We start from the raw sequence: 15,509 nt of genomic DNA on the forward strand, positions 1-15,509 counted from the left end.
TTGGAAGTTAATTTCTACTTATTGGTGCTTAATGTGTAGAGAGTGTGCCAGGACCCAGGAGGCGGGTAGGAGGGATAAGTAGAGGGAGGCAAAAAGATAAATAATGCCTGGTTCTTGCCCTCACAGTATCCAGGGGCCACTGGAGCCAAGAGGTCTGTCGGGCAGGGCAGCCTGCCCTTTCCTGGCCTTCCCCATTGGCCGAGGACCAAGGCCTTAAGGTGGGACTGTCCCCTTTGTGAGACGCTCCCACAGTTCATCTGAGAAGGTCCCTTCTGTCAGTAGGGGAGGGCCCCGCCCTCTCTTTCCTCTCTTCCCCAATCCCTTCTTGTTGCCTCCACCCAGGTGTACTACATCAACTTCACTGACTTTGCCAGCTATGAGGTGGTCGTGGACGAGAAGCCCTTCCTACAGTGTACCCGCAGTATCGAGACAGGCAAAACCAACTACAACACTTGTTACACCGCAGGTGTCTGCCTTCTGAAAGCCCGGCAGAAGATCGCTGTGAAGATGGTGCACGCTGACATCTCCATCAACATGAGCAAACACACCACCTTCTTTGGGGCCATCAGGCTGGGCGAGGCCCCTGCCTCCTAGATCCCCTCCCTTTGTGCCCCTGCCTGTGCCCCTGCCCCAGGTTTGGGAGCCAGGACTCCCGGAACCTCTAAGTGCATCCTCAGAGAGAAGTGCCCCAGTGCTATTTATTCCCCAGTGACTCCGGGACGACAAGGCCTGTTTGACTTTCCAGAATAACCTTGAATTAACAGGACAGTGGGAGCCCCAGGGTTCACATGAAGCAGAACCTTCCTCCATGGCACCCTGTTGACTGGCTGCTGTGTGACTCTCAGACCCCAGGGTCCCTGTTGTCAGACTTGTCATTTGTTGCACTAAAATGAGGGTCCAGGGCAGCAGGCAAGAGAAAGCCAAGTGTCCTTCAGACTCTGGGAGCTAACATCTGACCCCAAGAGGGATGCTGCTCCTCTCTTGGGTGATAGGGAGAGAGGGCGCCCGGGTGGCAGCCTAAGAATGGGTCAGGGTGGGGAGAGTCGGGTGCTGGTGACAAAAGCCAAGGAGAAACCTTTGGAGCCCGAGGCGCCTGCGTCCTTGGCAGCGGAGCAGGCCCATTTCCCCCACACTGCCACCTTCCCGAAGGCCCATCTGCTCAGGCTGAGACCTCCACAGCAGCACCTTACCTGGCTTCAGACGGCTGCTCTTCCCTACAGGGAGTCGCCACAGACCTGCCTGCCACAGAACCCGAAGCTAGAGTTGGAACCACACTTCTTTCACTTTGTTTACAGCTATGCGCCACACTCAGAAAATTTCCTGCCCCCTGCCTCGCCCCAGTCACCACTCCTCCATCCTGACTGAACCTCCTGTCTTCTCACTCCACAGAGACTACCTCTGTCTGAGACAGGTGCCTCACCCAGAACCTGTACTTATGTTTGTCTGGGATACTCTTCATATTGCTTAGGCGCAAAGACAACTTTTCATGTATGGAGCAACACAAACATTCTGGTTGAGTTGCATCTGGGGGCAAAGGGCTCAACCAGATGAACCTCCAGAAGTCCTTTCCTGTTCGAATGTTACACAGCTGCCATGGCAGCTGCTAAAAGCCCCAAACCCAAGTCCATGCCTGGGTATCAGCAAGGCGGAGCTTTGCTGCCTGACCCAGAAAGGGTGAAAGATGCAGAAAGGGCAGATGGGGGTTCTTTTAGTTTGTTTTTCAAATTTGCTGCAATCTGAGTGCTCATGAGCCCAGTCCTCATCCAGAAGCACAGCAACGGACACCCTGCTGACCCACCCTTTCTTCAGAAAGCCACTGTAAATTCCATTACAGGTTCAGGTGTCAGGAGATCAGCATCGAAGGGGAGGTCTGTGCCCTCTAGTCAGTTCCAAGGACACCTCACCTCTACCCTAAACCTCCCACTGGGTCAGTGGCGGGACTGTTCATGGGCCTGGCTTCTGGGCGTGAGGCCTAAACCAAGACTATGAGGAGCAGTCTGGCTGCTTTGGCTGCTTTTGAAGAGATAGGGAATAAGTTCCTTTGGGCAGCTGAAATCCACCAAAAACAGGTGCTTGTTTCTCAGCTTCCCTTCCTGAGCAGCTGCCCTGCTTGGCCTTCCAAGATCAGACCAAGAATGAGAGGGTGACCCCACCACTGTCTGATCTCAAACAACGGCCTTGCAACCCCTGGTGAGAGAAAGTAGGCATGAGTCTGGCCCCAATTTCTATAAAGTGCTTTAGACAGCCCTCGGTTACAGCAGGGACTGATGGGAACCTCTACTGGGGCTTTGGAAAGGATTTTCGTTCTAATTATTTCCTTTGGTAATATTGCAAGTTCCGTTTTTAGATGAGGCTCGGAGATATTAAATGTTTTAACCAAGATCTCACCCAGCTTAAATCACAGTAAGGGCTTCCGCCAGGTTTGTCTCCAAAGCTAATCTGTCATACTGTAGAGTTGGGTTGAAATAGGGCCCAGAGAGCGCCATTTAAGGTGGTAATAAGGGCCCGCAACCCTTGAGGGTCCTCGGGAGAAATTCAGAGATGCTCGTTTTCATTCCTTTTTGGCAGTGCCTGTACTTTCAGCTGCCTGGGGCAAGGAAACGCCATCAGTCTCAGAGCTCTCATGTTCAGAAGAATCCTCTTGGTACCACGTACAAGCAGCAGACCTCCAGTGCCCACAAAACCCACAGCCCATTTGTCTTCTCACCCACCTCATTAACAGGCTAGCCCTCGACTTATCCCCCACACTGAAGGCACTGGCTGCTTCCCACAGCTACCGAGTGACTCTTTAGCTCTTCCTACCATCCCACGGAGAGCTCGCTACCAAGATCTCAGGGGTGGAGGAAGACCCAAAAGAGGCCTGATTTGAAAGCCAAAAGGGTGTGAGGTGGTGAGAGGAAATGACTTCCTTAACGTGTCCCTAGAGGACATCCGTACACCCAGACATCATCGTTCTGTTCTGTAGATGTGGAGGGGCTAACAGGAAAACAGGATTCTTGTGAGGCCCTTTATTCATCATGCACCCACAGAAATATTCCAGGGGCGCGGGAGGTGAGGGAAGCCACAGGTAGCAGGGTCCCTGCCATAGCAGTTACTGGCAAGGAGGCAAAGCAATTTACTACACAAAGAATGTGGAAACAGATTTGCAGTATGAACTGTTGCCAATGTGAGCTCATCAGTGGGCTCACACTAGCATGGAGAAGGGGATGGGGACATTTGTGAGCAAGCAGACAACAGGTTTGAAGGAGAATTGCCTGGCAGAGGCCTCTGCCAGCCACTAGGGCTTCAACTAACAAAGTTGACCCAAAAGGCAGCTGTTGGGGCACGCTCAGCTACTGGTGCTTAGGAAAAACATAGTCTTTGCCTTATTTGCCCATTCATCCACCCTAAGCCAAGTTTCTTTTGCTGAGCAGGAAAGTGGTCAGAATCTGGAGGTGAACAAAGACTGACCCTCATGTGAACCCACATGCCTTATGTAACTTCTGGTGGATGACAGAGCTGCAGGGGAATGGAGAGCCAGATGCAGGCAAGGAGCCAACCTCCATCCCCGCCCCAGGCTACTCATGTGGAAATGAGGCCCAGGGGGGAAGGTGGCCTGCCCAAGGTAGTGAACAAGCCCCAACCTCCAGATTCCAGTAGGTAAAGAGGCAGGGCAGTCCCTATCCTGCAAGACCCCTTCTTCCTTCTACCCACAGACTCCAAGCTGGAGGTGTTTGGCTCCTCTGAGGAACCTGGCCGGGCAAGGAGAAAGTAACTGCAGCCTTCCAAACCCTGCCCCCCCCCCAGGTATTCTCCCAACTCCTGCCTCGACTGGCCCCATACCAGGACATCATGAGGCCACCCTGGTGCTGGCAGGCCCCATCCCTACCTGGAGGCTTCCCTAGGCCATGTGAGCACAAATAAAATTGGATTTTTCCATTAATCCACTTCAGGGCTCTCTCCAACAGGAGCTGGGGTGTGTCAGTCCTTTATTCCAAAAGCTCCCAGCTAGGATGAGGTATGAACATTGTCATGAGAATGGCCTGGAGCAGGCCCAGTGCTGCTTTGGGGGTGAGCATACAGTGTGAGATACTGTGTATATAAACTATACATAATGTATATAAACTGGGATGTAAGTTTGTATAAATTAATGGTTTATTCTTTGCAAATAAAGTTTCCCTCTTCACCCCTCCCCCCCCCCGTTATTCTGGAACTTGGATGGAGCGCTTCCTACATGCTTGGTGCTTTTTTGCAGGTGATGATGTCACATGTGTGCCAGGGAAAGGACCAAGGCACCATGGCAGAGGGAACAAGGGAAAGAAAGAAGGTAGTCTGAATTTCCTGTCAGAACATCTTGTGTCCCCTCTGCCTCAGACCACACATCCCCTTCCCCACCCCCTTAGAGCTTTGCCTGCCACAATGTGTCCAGTATGCTCAGGGAACTGCACAAAGGAACATAATCCTGAGGTAGAGGCACATGCTTGGAGTCACCGGCAGCCTGAGACTGTGGTGTCTACAACATGTACTTCAGGCCTGGGCCCAAAACAGCTCAGGTGGATCCAGCCTCTAGTTCCCCACTGAGGGACCGTTCCATTTTGCAGACAAGGAGACTAATGCTCAGAGAGTTGAAGAAGGTAGTCCAACTAGGCAGTGCCAGTCCCGCCTGACCCCCAAAGCAGGGCACTCTACCTTGCTTACTTCCCCAAGCTCTTTGAGTGCAGAAGCTCCATGAAGGTCAGAATACAGCAGCCCAAAGCTGCCGAGCCCCAGAGCGTTCAAGACACTTCTCACAGCCCCTGCAGCCGCCGCGCCCACCAGGTAAGTGGTGAAAGTGGGCACACCTGCCTTTGGCAAAGCAATACTCGCTGTGCACAGGCAGGGTGTTGGTGCCCAGCAGGGTCATCTGGATACCCTAGGTAGGTTACAGGTACACATTTTAAAGAAAACCAAAGGAGAGTCAGAAAATGATTTTAAGACACCTTATGGGAGCTCGGGGAAATGGCAGCTGTGGTGCAAGGGATGTAATGAACACAGCAGGAGGTAAAGCAGCTGCCTCAAGGCACAGAGCAGCACACGAGGCAGGCACCCAGGTGTGGAGGAGGCAGCTAGCCACACTGACGAGGACGCTGGTGTTCTGGACCAAGCTGACAACCACTGATGCAGCTAAAACATTGAGATCAAGTGGCATCCACCCAAGAGAGATGGAACAGGGAGCTGTGAGCCCAGGTGTAACCTCGCCATTGCCGACAGCCATGGGCCAAGTCTAAGACTCGCTGTCTACAAGGAGAGTTCTCTGTGGCTGCCAGAAGCCAGGCCCCTGGCTTCCCTCCAGGGGCTGGAATGACAGGCAAGAGAGCCAGGCCATGAGTGGTGTTTGATGGGGATAGACAGCCCGGCCCATTCTACTAGAGCATCTTGAGGCAGAAACAGTTGGACCAGTAGGTAGCAGGGTTATCAATTACTTAAAGTCTTAAAGGACAAGCTCCTACAATGTAAACTTTCTTTTAAACATCGAGATGCCCTGAAAATAAGTCACCCAAGGACAGAAAATACGCAAGACAGAGGAGAATAATTTGTGTAATACAAAGTTCCGTTGCATTTGATATTCCCAACAGTCTTTGAGGTAAGCAGCCCCATGGTGTGGAGGAGGAAACCAGCTCAGAGGTGGCTGCAAGTCACATGGCCTGTAGGTGGGAGTCTGAACTCAGAGCCCACTGGATCGCAAGGCACCCAGTTCTGTGGAAGTCTCCGTGTCAAGAGATATGTGTGCTTGAGAGCTAGAGAGAGAAACGTGTGCAGGCATCCTAGGCCCTCCAAACAGACTAGCTGAGACATGAGCAGTATCAGAAGATAGCTTTTTATTCTGTCCATTGTCTTCATCAATGCCGGCACTAAGTGGGCACATGTTAGGATTCCTCAGGGTAACTCTCCCCTAGGGCCTTCCCTGTCTCTTGGAGCGATAAAGCAGAGAAGAACTAGGAGGGGAGAGAAGAAAGGGAAGTGGAGTCCAGAAAACAACCAAACGGGCAGTTCCTCCCCACACTGACAATATCAAGTGCAAGTTTTACATCCCATTCAGAGGAAGTGGACTCTACAACACTTGCAACACTGGCTGCTCACAGTAAACAACACAGCTCTGGAGGGTTAAAGCACAGACAATTCAGATACAAAACATATTTGATACCATGGAGAAATCTAGCATCTCTTTGCATGGGAGTTTTTCAATCAAGAGCAGGATCCCCCCACACACACCAGTTGACTTTTGTCCTGTTTCACTGTTCTACAACTTCAGCCAGACTGAGAGGCTGCTGATGATGTCTGTCAATCCATCACCAGCTCCGTGGACTCTGAGATGCCAAACTTCATCTTATGTTGGTTGAACAGTTTGCATAAGGCATCCACATACAGTGTGTGGTATTTAGCCACTATCTCCTGGCTTGGGTTCTCAATCTTGGGCATTGGTAGAGGCTTCCCAACTGTCAGACACAGAGAAGGAAAAGAGGAAAGTATCAGAACAGCTCACTCCTCAGAATGGGCCTTAGCCCACAAACCTGGGTTCTCCACACACTTACACCACCTCCACCCATCCTGGCCAGATTCGCTGACTCTGGACATGACCAGAGCTGAGGTTTAGCCTCAGGAGGGGATCGTACATCCTTGGATGATGCTGTCAGCAGAAGGACCACTTACCAACAATTGTGACAGGCTTTGCATAGGGCAGAAGGCCCCAGGAGTTCTCAGTGAAACCACGCCCATAGAAAGCACAAGGGTAGATGTGTATCCAACTCTGGAACCACTTCTGGAAGGAGTTGATGAAGCCCCCGGGAGTGAAAATGTGTTGATCATAGAGCTCTGTCTCCCCAAAGGAGTAGGCGGGGACCAGAGACACCCTGCGGGGAGGAAAGGCACATATCTGGTTGGCAGGAAAGGTAGGGACCCTGCTAAAAGTCAAGCATGTTAATCATCAGTCACCCCTGTATCCGCTTAGACTCCTCAGCACCTCACCTAGCTGGGTCTAGGTCCAGGCTGAGTATGAAGGTCCCATGGTCTACCCCAGATCTACTTCACTTGGGGCAAAGTAGCAGCCAGCTACAATAGAAAAGCTAAGTCCAAAGCCTTCCTGTGAAGCACAGGTTTTGCGCTGGAGAATGAAGAGTGAGGGCACATTTCATTGAGTTTATTTTTCCTTGAATTCATATTGTAACTTGGGTGCTCTCTGAGACAGTGGTAGCCACGTCTTCATTTCTGGAGGGACCAGCCCAGATGAGAGGCCCTCTGCAAGGGACCTGGCTCAGGGCCTGCCCTCTAGTCATTCTTCAGGAGCAGAAATGCCTCGAGGACTTGGGCCAGTTTCTGCTATGACACACAAGTTGCTTTCCTCCCCTAGGTAGAATTTCCTTGAACTCCTTTCACCCCCCCCTCACCCCTCCACCCGCCCTTTCTAAGCTGTTGGAACCCCTCTCCCTAGCCCAGGTCAGAACTTCCCTTACCCGTGCTGAAGGGCCTTCCGTATAAAGCCTTTCCGGTTCTTCAAGTACAGGGTGGTGGAGGCTGGCAGGCTGTACTTGCACTCAGCCAGGCCACCAGCCACCACCACCAGCAAGTTGCCAGTGCCTCTGTGAGTGAGCAGGAAGTCAATGGAAGAATCGCTCACAGAGCACATGCCTGGAGGGCAGAAAAACCCAAAAGGTTATGTCCACTTCCCAAACCTTTAAACTCCCCTCCCTACCTCTTCAAAGGAAGGTGAGCCCAGGGTAGCTTCATACAAGCAGGGAGGATCATGGGATTGGCCTTACTTTCACCCTTCCCCCAAAACTTCTCCCTCTGGACACCATTTTTTCTTTGGCTTTATAGCCTAGGAACCAACTTACCTGTAGATAGGACGTAGTCTCTCAGAATAGGCAACCAGAAAAAGGCCCCCAGTGTGAGAGGATAAGGGGTGATGCCAGGAAAGAGTTTGGAGAAACCTGTGGACTCTGTGCAAAAGTTGCCAAAGCATCCATGGGCCAGTAGCCCATGAGGGTGGCAGACAAGGATGTAGTTGTTATTGGGGGAGAGGTCATGAGTCTTCAAAAGCTGTGGAGGAAAGTGGAGTCAGGAAGAGTGTGGCCATGCACAGGGGGCTTCTGGGGGTTTCTATCACACAGGCCTCCTGGGAAATAGCACCGTCAACCCCACCTTGACCCAAAGGCTGGCCCTGGAGTTGGGGCTGGGCCCGGACCCAGGGGGATCTAAAGATACTCACCTTTATGGGGAAGTAGTCGCTGTACTGTTTCCACAGGCACCACCGCCTCACACAGGAAAACCGGCGACCACCTGTAAACAGTGCCAATGTAGCAAACTCTGCCCATCCCTGTGGTCTTCTTTGGAGTCTTCTTGGCTCTCACAGGGTAGGCTCACCGCCTGCTTTTTCCTGGCCTCTTAAGTAACAATCAGGATGGATTACAGCACAACAGAGCCAATTTAGAACAAGTCTAGCTTTTTGACCCAGTCTCTCCCCTAAGACACTCTATTTCTGACCTGGGTCTTACCAGCACTTTGAAAAGACCCCTCTCTTCAGCTTGTCTAGCCCAGGGAGGTACAGTATAAAGAGGTAATTTGGAACTCCAAAATCGATCCTCTTGGGATTATAAAGAAAGGAAAGGGCATGTAGCATGTGGCAAGCCAGCCCTAGCAGGATATTTACCTCGCTCTGGGGTCTTCCAGTCAAAAGCCAGCCATGTGAGAAGGAACACAGTGACAGGCCAGTATGATGTGAATACCACCAGGTAGAGGTTGCCGATGAGCACTGTGAACCCTGGAGGAAGCACAGCCTGGAGTTCATGAATTGTGAACAATCCCCACACCAATCCCAAGACTGCTGCCCACCCCAAGATCACACGTGCATGCACACACACACTCACCCAAGCTCACTCAACAATTTCTCGGCCTTAGCACATGTCCCTCATGCCCACAGTCCCAGCCCTTCCACCCAACTCTGTCTTATTTCAGGCAAGATATTTGTCTTCCCAGCCATGCTCCTCACAGGAACCCTCTGCCCCAGACCCTGTTCTGGGCTGAGTTCAGTGGCAGAGCCAGTGATGGGAAACCCTAGGGGTCAGGGGAGACAACCAGAAGCAGTTTTCCTCTAACCGACATTTCCCTCTACATGTCTTTGCTATGGTCCAGCAAAAGCAAGAAGTTCCCAGGGTCAGGAGGAAAACGATCAAGTCACAGGACCCCAAATTTAAGGGGATATCCATGGAAGAGTAACAGGGTGGTCCCCAGTAAAAGGGGAAGTTCCAGGTTCCCTGCCCTACCCAGAAGGAGGGTGGAGCTAAGCAGAGAAGAGAAGGAATATGAAGAAGGAAGCAGGATGGAGAGCTAGAAAGAAACCTGAGGAAGCCACATGGAGCAAAGGGAGACATGTGAAGAAACCGTGCTTGTTTCTTGGCCCTGGACTGATTGAAGAGATGTGGGTGAGAGATCTGTGGGGAGGTTCATTATGGCAGCTTTTATATTGATTTTGATTGTGCTCTTTTCCTCCCAGATTTCTCTGACCATTTCTGACCCTTTTCCATAAGTACCGGCCAAAAGGTGCTTTAGGCTTGTGGCAGGCTTTCAGGCCTTGCTTTGGACCAATCCCTTTTGGGTGGACTTTTGCCCACGAGGGGATGGGTAACTTCAGGTGTTTGATGTAGAAATCATATTCTTTGTCTTCTGTGTTGTATACTCACTGTATTAAGGTTCCTTTTCATTAAAGTCTTATATGTTTTGTCTTGATGCGGTGGATGGCAGAACTTATTTAGAGCAGGCAGGTTTGGGGGTTCAGTGGTGCCCCTCTCTCCCTGCACTGTAACAGAAGGAACACCAGAGAAAGGGAAATCATCTTCAGCCTCACAAGGAACACCCAAGGTGATGAACAAGAAATAAAGGAAAGTACAAGCTGGAAAAGCACAAGGTAGGGGCAGTTACGCTCCCACCGTATAGGAGCTGTGGGCTAGAGCAATTAGAGCAGAGTTAACAGAGATGAATCACAGGGAGCCACACTCACTTAGAATTATTGCAGGACTATTTTAAAAACAATTGTTGGCCCTCCCTGGTGGCGCAGCGGGTTAAAGCACTGCACTGAGAAACTAAAGCCACTTCCTCATGAGTTCGATTCCCGCCTGCCCCGGAGGTGACCACATGGCGTGGCAGACCTCTCCTGACCCGCCCGCTGCTCCCCTCAGCAGTGTACTTGTCGATCTGCCTGTTCTGCTCCCTGCTCTGTGTGTGGTGAATCCTCTCACCCTCCGCATCTCTGGCCTGTACCCCAGTTCTGTATGAATAAATAAATAAATCTTAAAAAAAAAAAAAAAACAATTGTCAATAAGACTACGTGATTGAAAGTGGGTCAAAGTAAAGATCAGAAAATGCTTCTAATTAAACATTGCATTGCAGGTTGAATGCAAATTTTTACCTCAGCATCTTGCTGACACCTCATGAAAATTACTGTAAGATGGTTTGCAGAGAGAATGAAGGAGACGGGACAGAAAGAGATGAGGAGGAAAGGAATTAGTGACACCACACCACACCACTGGTGGATGAGAGACAGCAGAAAGTGGGTGGAGGAGGGAGCCACTGACTTGGAACAGAGAACGATGAAGCCTATTTTCTCAAAAAGGGAATGCCTGCAGGACACATGCCTGTTTGCAGCAGAGATGCTAGAGAAGACTCAGTGTGTACGTCAGGCATCTCATAAAGCAAGGATGAGGTGCAGGACTTGATGGAAAGTTTATCAAAGAAGGAGACTTCCAGGTTCCCTTCCTCACCAATGGGGAGATCACTCTCTGAAAAACTGAACCTGACTCTAGACTCAAGTACAATAAACACACCTAAGGCATTTTATATGCAGCCACATGATTAATCAAGTGTGGAAATGGAATAAAGACAATCTCAGACATGCGTTCTCAGCTCATCTCCCAGGCACCCTGTGCAGGAAAACTACTGGAGGAATGTGTTCCACCAGCACGAGGGAATAATCCGTGGGGGGAGGTGAATTCACTGAAGGAAGGAAACGGCCATAGCCAGCGGGAGGGTGGGCAAGGGAGGCACAAGGTACAGAATTTCAGGAGACACTCTCAGGGTTGGACAAGGACTGACCCAATGCTTATGCAGCCCTGAGAGCTGGCAACTTCTTAAATTATGCATTCAAAGCTCCCCTAGGGCCCTGGAGGCAACAACTGAGCTGGATTAGAACAGGAGGATTCTGGGCTCCAACGGTGATATCCCCAGTGAAATAAAAAGGAGGGGGGGGATGGTGGTGGTGAGGAGAGTTACAGATTTCTGACGTATTTGAGCCTCATAAGAGAGTATCACATCTGTGCAGTGTTTGGGAATGAATTAGTGATCATGAATAGATACGTAATAGATAACTAAAGAAATTTAAAATGAGGCAATTATGAATTTCAGGGGAACCAGAAGTTGCACAAGAAAGGAAATATCATCTTAGTACACTAAGTAGCTCAATTGTGGATCATATTTCCTAGTCACAGTCAGGCATTTAACCAAAACCTGCCAATTGGGAGAGGGCGGGGGAGAAGAAGCTCTAATGACAGTTTTTAGAGCCAAATTCTCATCTTCCATATTAAGAAGTAAGTGACAATATCTAAAGTTGTTACATCAGAAAATAGCAATATTTCAAAAATTAAATAGTAAAATTTTAACAGATGGAGGTAAACACCAGAAGCGTGCTAACCGAAGTTGAAAATAGCTGCCTCAGTGAAACAGGCCTAAGGGTCAAATGAAGGTCAGCAGTTAGGCTTTTGACAAACTCTTTATAAAACTGACTTTTATCAAAAAATAAAAGGAAGCATGGGATTGATCCTGAAGAGACCTCCCTGTTTCCCTTAGGCTGAGTTTGACCCCAGACAATGTTGGGGACAGAGCAGTGTGGCCTCAGGCGCAGCAGCCTGCTGTAAAATGTGTGAGCCACTTGCTGAGCACATAGCCACTGAGTTCCAGTATCCTCATCCGCCAGATGAGAATTAAAATACCAGTATCTGCCCTATCTTCTTTGCAGACTTATTGTGAGTGTATTCCCTCAAGGCATTTCAGGTCCAAATAGACGCTAGCTTAACTCATACAATCTTCTAAAGAGTGGGAAGAGCCCGAGGGCCACTTGCCCCACCTTACCCCGTGAGAGCTCATGAGGGAAGAGTGAACACTGGAACCCATAGCTCTTAAGCCCAGTTCTAGCCCCTATGCTCCCCCTACCCACTGCTTTCTCCCCTACTCCAAACACAGCTCACACTGGGGACCTGAACCTCAGGCTTGCCATCTATCTCTCCCCACAATTTCTGGTCATCAAATCCTATTCCACTCACACAGTGTTGAGGGGGTGGGAGGGGAGGGAGTGGGGTCAAAATGGGAGGGAGAGCACAAGTGATTGTGATGAGGGATCCTGGGTGGGAGAACTACGGAGACTACACCAGAGGGGAAAAATCAAATACAACCCCAAAATGAATGATGATGTAAGAAAATCAATTAATTAATTAAAAATAAAATTTTAAAACTATATACCAGAGACATTTTACAGGGGTGGAGTAGGGAATGGGATCACAAACGGTGGGAGGAGTTAAGTGCACTGGACTATGGTGATGGTACATGGGTGATTCCCCATGGGAAGCCCATGAGGATTACAACTGAGATGGAAAAAGGTACAAAATGAGGTAAAAATAAACTATTATATTATTTAAAAATAAATAAAAATTTAAAATATTTTGCCACACATTACTACAGGGCCCTCTCGTTAACACAAAATCTAACGCTCTCACCTTGTTGCAAACCCTAGCATAGATTCATGTAGCCCTCAGGGAAAAGTCCACTCTTTTCTGTGGTTTAAAATGGCCTTTACACTCTGTCCCTTGCATGCAGCCTCTCCAGTATCCTCTTTCTTCTGTCTGTCCTTCCTTCACTCATTCATTCATTCAGTATGTATTGCTATTCAAGTCTGTACCCTCAGCACCTCATCAAACTTCACTGGCAGTTTTGAAAGCCTCATGCTCTCCCCCTCTTCTAGCCTTGCCTGTATTACCCACTCTCGGTCCTGAACTCCCTTTCTTCTTCACCTATTCTCTACTTACCCTTCAAGTGTCAATTGGACACAAGAATAAATACTAATTGCTGACAAATATATGAAAAGATAGTTAACTTCACTCATAATTAAGGAAGTTCAAAATAAGAACACAACTCGATTGCCGGCCTATCACTCCTGGTGGGAAGCAATAAGGGGAGAGTATGAATTCTCTATTCTCTTTCCTTTCCTGCAGTTGGCGTCTCTGAAGCCACATTTTGGAGCATCAAAATTTAGTGGGGCCTCCATCAGCCTGAACTATTAATACTAGCTAGACAGCAGGGCCTCCCCCTCAGCCATCCTGGACATTTAACAAGAACAGAAAATAAATGTGTGCTGTCTTAAGGCACAGAGATTATAGGGTGAATTTGTCTATCCCAATTAATACATTGGATGTGCCCATTTTACAGATGAAGAAAACAAGACTCAGAAAGAATAAAACAACTTGCCAAACATACACAGAGAGTAAGTGGTGGAGCTGGGATTTGAACACAGGCCATTTGACTCAAAAGACTGTGTTTTTAACACCCATATTTTACTGCCTCTTCACTCTCTGTGTGTGTGTGTGGTGTGCGTATGTTTGTACCTGTATTTATGCATTCCTGTGTGTGGCTATGCACACATTTATATACGTAACTATAATTTATAGCTAAATATGCACAAAATACTGTTAATAGTGTTCACATCTAAGGAGATTAAGAACTCAACTGGACTGAGGAAGGAAAAATGCCACCATGGAGCTTCCAGTCCCTACCTGAGCCTGGCCTAAGGTGGCCTTCAATAAATAATAAATGTTCACACGCCCACACATCTCCCTCACTGCAGTGTCAGCTCCTAGGAACTGGTGACTGCGCTTGCTCTCCTTCTCGTTCTCTTTCTCTGTCTCTGTCTCTGTCTCTCTCCTTCTCTCTCTCTCTCTCTCTCTCTCTCTCTCTCACACACACACACACACACGCGCGCGCACACACACACACACACACACACACTGAGTACAGTGAAGGGAGAGGGAGGAGAGTGTTTATAAGCCAAGTGTGTAAGGATAGAAAAACGACTCAAAAAAGACAATAGAAGAAAACCCACATTTGGGTTGATTCTTGAAGGATGATAAGAAATAAGAAGAAAGAGTGTTTAGGGAAGAGTGGACAATCTCTGACAAGGCCCTGATGAAGAGAGCACCTGAGGCTTCCAGGTAAGAGCAGAATCTACATGAAGGAAATGCCAGGTGACAGAAAGCCATTGACTGACTCTGGGTTCTGAGAACTTAGCATCAAAGCCCCAGGAGAAATCCCCTTACCTGCTCTCTTCCAGCTGAATGCCTGTTATTCCTAATCTAACTCTGCTCCTTTCAACACTCATCACCCCCATCCTGCCCCCATTCCCTGCCCTCTACCCCACTCTCTCTATTTATTTGCAAGTCCCCAGCTCCCAGGGACTACCTGCATTTTTCCTTCCCAAATATACCACAAGTTCTTGCCAGGACTGACCTGAACCACCTGACCAATGAGAATTTTTTTCCAGGCCCACTTCCCACATGGTGGAGAACCAGATGAATTTCTCTGGACATGAGTTTTTCATCCCACCCCACCCCCCGCCACCAGGACAGCTGTCTTCCAAAGATGATCTGCTCAAGAATCCAAGATTAAAGCTAAGTTCTTGTCATTGGTTAATGTCCATAGATTGCATCCCTTCTTCCCAAAACATTCCCCCAAGCCCCAGTGTAGATGCTCACACACACACACACACAAGGTTGCACATGCCTCTAAGTGCGTGCACATCCCCACATGTCCGCTCCCAGGCCCCACATGCTCCACGAGCAGGCATGTCGGGTTAGCAGCCAGGTTAACCAACAGTCCTGATTTGCCTGGAACAAGCCAGTTTCATATCAAAAGTCCTGCTGAACCATAACATGCTTGGGTCTCAGGCAAACCAGAGCAGTGTTCAACCTCCCAGAGACTGCAGACTCACCAATAAGGAGGATAGTGAAGGCCCATTGAAAAACAGCCAAGACCTCCAGGAAGGTCTTAAGTTGTTTCTTAGCCATTGTGCCCAGGGTACCGGTCGCTCCAGGTAAGTGCTGGGAGGCTGTGCAGCCCTGATTGCTTGGGGCCTGCCACCATCCCCTCTTCATGTTTCTTCTCAGGCCCTGCCCACTCTCCAACCGGCAACTCCTACTCTCCCGACTCTTCCACACGATCACAGAACAACACACCACCTCTAATTATCTAGTTCCTTCTACCCACATGAACTTTCACCCACTTAAGCATATCCTGGCCTAAGATTGTGACACTCTATTTCAGTTCTGCAGAAATATGCATAAAGCTCTGGTGCTGGAAGCAAGTGAGAACAGGGAGGAGACTGTTGAGTAGCGCTCGCAGTGTGCATCAGCGGGAGCTTCAGGGGAACCCCAGGACACACAAAACACAGAGGCTGCATT

The 15,509-nt window shown here is 49.3% G+C and overlaps 2 protein-coding genes across 5 annotated transcripts in view; one reads left to right on the forward strand and one right to left on the reverse strand.

Annotated features, from left to right (window-relative positions):
• Positions 1-4,163, forward strand: part of EDA (ectodysplasin A) — a 390,933-nt gene extending 386,770 nt beyond the window's left edge. For all 4 annotated transcript variants that reach the window (XM_004694445.2, XM_004694446.2, XM_004694447.2 and 1 more), the window contains exon 8: positions 343-4,163. In XM_004694445.2, the coding sequence (XP_004694502.1) occupies positions 343-594 (252 nt within the window). In that variant the 3' untranslated portion in view covers positions 595-4,163. The remainder of the gene's footprint in view (positions 1-342) is intronic.
• Positions 4,164-6,250: 2,087 nt separating this feature from the next.
• On the reverse strand, positions 6,251-15,116 carry AWAT2 (acyl-CoA wax alcohol acyltransferase 2). The gene is made up of 7 exons (XM_004694429.2): positions 15,041-15,116; positions 8,666-8,776; positions 8,225-8,295; positions 7,851-8,055; positions 7,470-7,644; positions 6,670-6,869; positions 6,251-6,455 (listed from the first exon to the last, which is right to left on the reverse strand). The coding sequence occupies exons 1-7, from the start codon at positions 15,114-15,116 to the stop codon at positions 6,301-6,303; spliced, it is 993 nt and encodes a 330-aa protein (XP_004694486.1). The 3' UTR covers positions 6,251-6,300.
• Between the last annotated feature and the right edge of the window lie 393 nt (positions 15,117-15,509).

This window comes from Condylura cristata, unplaced genomic scaffold, assembly GCF_000260355.1.
Source record: "Condylura cristata isolate star-nosed mole 26May11 unplaced genomic scaffold, ConCri1.0 scaffold00043, whole genome shotgun sequence".
NCBI classification, from domain to species: domain Eukaryota; kingdom Metazoa; phylum Chordata; class Mammalia; order Eulipotyphla; family Talpidae; genus Condylura; species Condylura cristata.